Raw genomic sequence first — 5,267 nt, forward strand, 5'->3', positions numbered from 1 at the left:
CTACTGCATGGACAAGACCGGCAGTACCTTCCCCGTCAGGCACGAGAAAAACTGGCTGCTGTCTGGCCCAGCCAGGGCCATCAAAGTGCCACACCAGCTCCTCCCTTAAGAGTAAGCCTATCAAGGCGGACCTCGCCGTCGCGCACTATATCGAGACGGACCCCACTCGGCTGGGGTAGCTGCCCATTTATAGCCCCCGTTATTCTCGGCTCTTTTATTTGCCCGTTCATATTTATCTGCATTTATTTAGATATTTATTTCCTATTTATTTCCTATTTATGGCGCAAATCTATGTTGGAACCATATGGCGCAAAATCTATGTTGGAACCAAGCCATAAGCCTTGTCGAGGACATGGTGAAAAATGGAGTCGCAAGTCTTGGTTCCATCATGCATTTCGCGAATCTACGTTGGAATCATATGGCGCAAAATCTATGTTGGAACCAAGCAATAAGCCTTGTCGAGGACATGGTGAAAAATGGAGTCGCAAGTCTTGGTTCCATCATGTATTTCGCGTCGAAGTCTTGGTTCCATCATCTATTTCATAAACTTTCTACGCGCACTAAGTAATGGGCGTGCGGGTTTTTAATCACCAGGGTATGGAGATGATCAAAGTGTCCATTGAGTGGTATTGGTTCAGGTAGCGTCGACAAACCCGCATTAGATTGTTTCCATCATAGGCATGAATATTGGTTCCATCATGCTTTTCTCGACCACTTGGTTCCATCATACGATTAATCTATCCGATTGGTTCCATCTTAGCAATCGCCCATGTATTTTTCTTTATTCACATTATATACGTCACTGTATCGGAATTTAAGATCAACACTCTTATTCCAACGAATACGAACACAGTTTTCACTTTCAGTTTCCTCTATATGATATTCAACATAATGATTTTGAAAATACGACTTACAAAATTCAAGAATATGATTTTTTGTTGCCTTATTCAATGAAATATATCCATACTTTTTGTTATTTTGTAAACTACCATCTCCCAATAAAATACCATAAAAGTAACAGTCGTCATTTGTAATCATTTCATTATCATGCTCATATTTTGGAATAGAATATACGATCATATCATCATCTTCCAAGTTCTTTACTTCTTTAAATTCCATGTTGACAAGTTTTTTATCTAAACGATTACGAATTACATCCGAATTCAAATCTTCCTTTTGGTTAGGAACAACGAGAATAGGATGTTCGCCAGTGATCTTCAACTTATCAATGGAATGCATAGTTTCAACTTCATACATAATTCCTTCATACGGATGTTCAAGAAGCCGCGGACGTGAACGCGTGCGTCTCCAGGAGCGTGAGCCTGGCAGGGCGCGCGCACGACTCCATGATGAAGATCCGTCGGGCCGACGGCGTCGCCGGCAGCTCGGGCATGAGGTTGTCCCGCGTCTTCTGCAGCGCGTGGAGCGTCGCGCACTCGCCTTTGGCGGTGTCCAAAGAGCGGACCTCGGCGACGGTGCCGTCGTACGCTTCCCCGTCGTAAAAGAACTTGGTGACGCGGTCGTCTTCGCCCGGCGCCTCCCCCGACCCGAATTTCTTCTTGTTGTAGACGCCGTAGGCTTCTTTGTACCATTCCTCGTCTTCGGCGAGCTCCAGGACCGTGTACAGCGGACACGGGACGTCCCCGGCGTCCACAACTCACTCCGACGACGTCCTTTGGTAGCGAACCTTGGCGATAGCCTTGCGCAGACCATCTTGATCCGTGAACCATTTTCCCGCGAGTTCCTTCGTCCAATGCTTCGTACCAAACGCCAAGAGCTTGTTCGCCGCTTCTTCCGCGACGCGAATCAATTTTCGCGGCATGGTTTGCTCGGCGCATCGGCGCTTTCTTCCCGTTTTTGCGTCGCTTCCTTTCTCGCGGCGCACACGTCCTCGCGTGATGCCGTAGGCCATGCCCAACCCTCCGATGACAACGCCGAGGCCCGCGATACCTCGAGCGAGCTTACGTGGTGAGCACCATGGGCAAGGGCGGGCAGGTTCCGCAGCGGGCGAGCGACTTTCAGAGCGAGCTGGCCTCGTCGCGGGCCGTGGCGGCGAAGGTCGGTAGGGCTGCCCCCCCGGCCGCGCGGGACCCGCTGCTCGCGGCCGTCCCCCGGGAGGTGTACATGGACGCTGCGTCGAACGTGCCCTCGGCGAGCTACTACAAGGACCTCAACGACAAGGTCGCGGACATCATCGAGCGGCAGCGGACGGGGGCCAAGACCGCGCCGCCGGTCGAGCTTTCGCATGTCGTCGCGGCGGACGGCGCCCTGGTCTACCCGAACCGCTACCTCTGGATGGTCTGGGTCTACAGCGCCGTCGCGATCTACCTGATCTGCCAGGCACCGAGCCCCGCGGCCGTCCTACTCGGTGTCTCCGCCATGTACCTCTGCTACGACGTCTACTCGGGAGTCACGCACGTCAATGACGACCAGCGGAACTTGGCGGGCCTCAAATCGTACATCCTGTTCCAGGGCTGCCTCGAGTTCCAGTGGCACCACGCCATCCCCGTCGATATCACGAAGAAGTCCTTCGTCGCCTGCTGCGCCGACCTGAACATCGTCGTCGCCGTCTCCGTCGTAATCAACTGCGTCGCGCTCGGCTACTCACCGCCGCCGCACTCACGGGCCTCAAGCTCTTCGGCGCCTACTTTGGCCAGTACTGCCACCGCTCCGCCCACACGCCCAAGAGCAAGCGCCCCCGCGTCGCCCAGTACCTCATGGACAAGGGCTTCATGTGCCCCCAGAACAAGCATCTCGGCCACCACAAGCCGCCGCACGACGCGAACTTTTGCCTCGTCGGCTACTGCGACGGCATCATCAACGGCATGCTCAGACACTGCGGCACCAACGACTGGGTCTGGTTCGGCTTCTGGCTCGCCTTCTCCTTCGGCGACGTCTACGTCGTGAACAAGGTCCTCACCGTCGCCGCCCCCTCCATCTTGAATGATCGTCAAAAATTATGTGGCTTCTCCCTCTAAAAACCAGTCATTTACACTGCCGTTGAGTTTATTCAACATTTACATCAAGACCAATCAAGACTCGCCTAGTGGGAGATACGAAAGACCAAGTGGACGGAAACTCCAGGGTCTACCTTGTCCTCTCCGGAAACCCCCCGTGGTGCTCAAGTCAGCTCCCTCCACATATCATCTACCTTAATGCAGCGTGGCATGATGGTTCGGGCACCAATTCTGTTCGCAGCTGGGATAAATGCTGTTGTCGGTCGAGATCCGTCAGGTAGTGCCGTTTGTCCGCCGGTGTTGTATCGAGCGACCAAAGATGAAAATGGAGTGTCCCAATTATCACTTTTGCAATCTTGTAACCAATATTTCACGAGCCCAGCTGGGTGCGTGAGAAATCCAAATATTCGACAATTGAACAATCAATTGTGCACAGGTACTATGCCCCTGCGGGTGTGTGTCAGGCAGACACACTAGATGACGCTGAGCTCTTCTTCAAAAAGTCTTGGTATAATGGGACATCTTCTAATTGTCGAACGCTGCCTGGCTCGATTGTCGGTTGGTATTTCCTAAATTGTGAATGCTCCATGGGCTTCTTGTGAGGAACTGTGTGTGCTGCCAACCGAACTAAACTGTAACGTTACGATCTGTAGGTGCCTCGAGAATAGTGCGTATCCTGTGTTCTGTCCCCCTGGCTTCTTCTGTGAGAATCCATCGGATTACCGTGTGTGTGAATCCGGGTATTACTGTAAAACTGGGTCGGTGCAGCCGGTCAGGTGCTCTCAAGGTGTTTCATGTCCTGCTCAAACAGAAGTGTCATCTTCAGGAGCTATCTTCAGTTTGCGACTTTTGGGATTTCTGGGTCTTGTCTTTGTTGGTTATCGTGTCCATTTTGGACTTTCGAGGTTCGAACAGAAAGCTGAAGAGCGAGCCATGCAAGATTACGTAGCATCAGTGGGAACCGCTGGCTCGTGGCTCGCACAGGAACACTCGATACACTTCAAAAGTCTTTCATGCGAACTACCCAATGGTCTGAAGATTTTACATGGGGCTTCTGGGAAATTGTTACCCCAATCCGTCACGGCAATTATGGGTGCATCCGGGGCGGGGAAAACTACTCTCATGAATGTTCTTGTGGGCAAAGTGAGGAAAAGTGAAGGCGCGATTTTTTTGAACGGACATCTTTGTGAAAACCTGGGGGATTTCCCTTCCCAGTATGGCTTTGTGCCTCAGGAGGATGTAATGCATCGAGAGTTAACAGTGATGCAGAATCTGACATTCGCTGCTGCTCTCCAGTTGCCACCTGGAACGGGACGATCAGAGATCCTCATGTGTGTCCGTGACGTGCTAGTCAAGCTTCAACTCGTGCATGTGAGACACAGCATAGTTGGCGATGAATATCATAGAGGAATATCAGGTGGTCAGCGCAAGCGTGTCAACATTGGATTGGAGTTGGCATCTCGCCGGCCCATTTTGTTCCTTGATGAGCCGACCACAGGACTTGACTCAGTGACGGCGACCCAGGTCGTCCAAATGCTAGCTACCATTGCTCGAACTCATCGCATGACCGTCACTGCAGTCATCCACAACCCAGGCATTCGAGCGTTTGCTGTTTTTACTGATCTTATCCTGCTTCAACCTGGCGGCTACGTGGTTTTTGCCGGCAAGACCGATCGTTGTGTTGGATATTTTGATTCAATCGGATTTCCATATGATGTAGAAAACATCAACCAATTTCCAGATTTTTTGATGTGCTGTTTGTGTGGTATTGAGGCACCATCACACGATGAAACGTGGAGTCATTCAACCTCATTCATCAATGCATGGCATCAACATGAATGTAGTGAACAGGAAACTCCGATAGAGACCAATATCCCAGTCGCAAGGCCCGTCTTGGGCTTCGTTGGGCAATTCCGCGTGTGTTTCAATCGAGCTTTGCACCAACATTACTCCTCGTTCACACACATATTTCGATACTATGTGTCGCCAGCATTCCTATACGGCATCGTATTAAGCAGAATCATTGGCAGACCTGAACTGCACAACGTTCTCGGTTCGTATCCTGATGACATATGCGCTCAGCAGCACCCTGACATTATCGAACGTTGTTTGCGTCTACAGCTCGATGGATACGCGATGGCAATTCAGCCTTGGGGTTTTACCTTACTTGCCTTTTACAGCTCCTTGGCTGTGAGCACCTTTGGTAGCGAGGAATGCGTTTACTGGAGAGAGTCTTCTTCGAGGTTGAACACTCCAGCATACTTCAGTGCGAAAGTGATTGCTGATTTGCCGAGAGTTTGGATTTCCGGA

The 5,267-nt window shown here is 51.2% G+C and overlaps 1 protein-coding gene across 1 annotated transcript; it reads left to right on the forward strand.

The window, feature by feature from the left end:
- Window positions 1-3,890: 3,890 nt before the first annotated feature.
- Window positions 3,891-4,664, forward strand: ABC28 (hypothetical protein; the record flags this gene model as incomplete). Its single annotated transcript, XM_009043807.1, has 1 exon — window positions 3,891-4,664. A coding segment is annotated over one exon (774 nt), but the record flags the coding sequence as incomplete, so codon positions are not given.
- Window positions 4,665-5,267: the final 603 nt, after the last annotated feature.

The sequence above is a fragment of the Aureococcus anophagefferens genome (assembly GCF_000186865.1).
Source record: "Aureococcus anophagefferens unplaced genomic scaffold AURANscaffold_71, whole genome shotgun sequence".
Classification (NCBI taxonomy): domain Eukaryota; class Pelagophyceae; order Pelagomonadales; family Pelagomonadaceae; genus Aureococcus; species Aureococcus anophagefferens.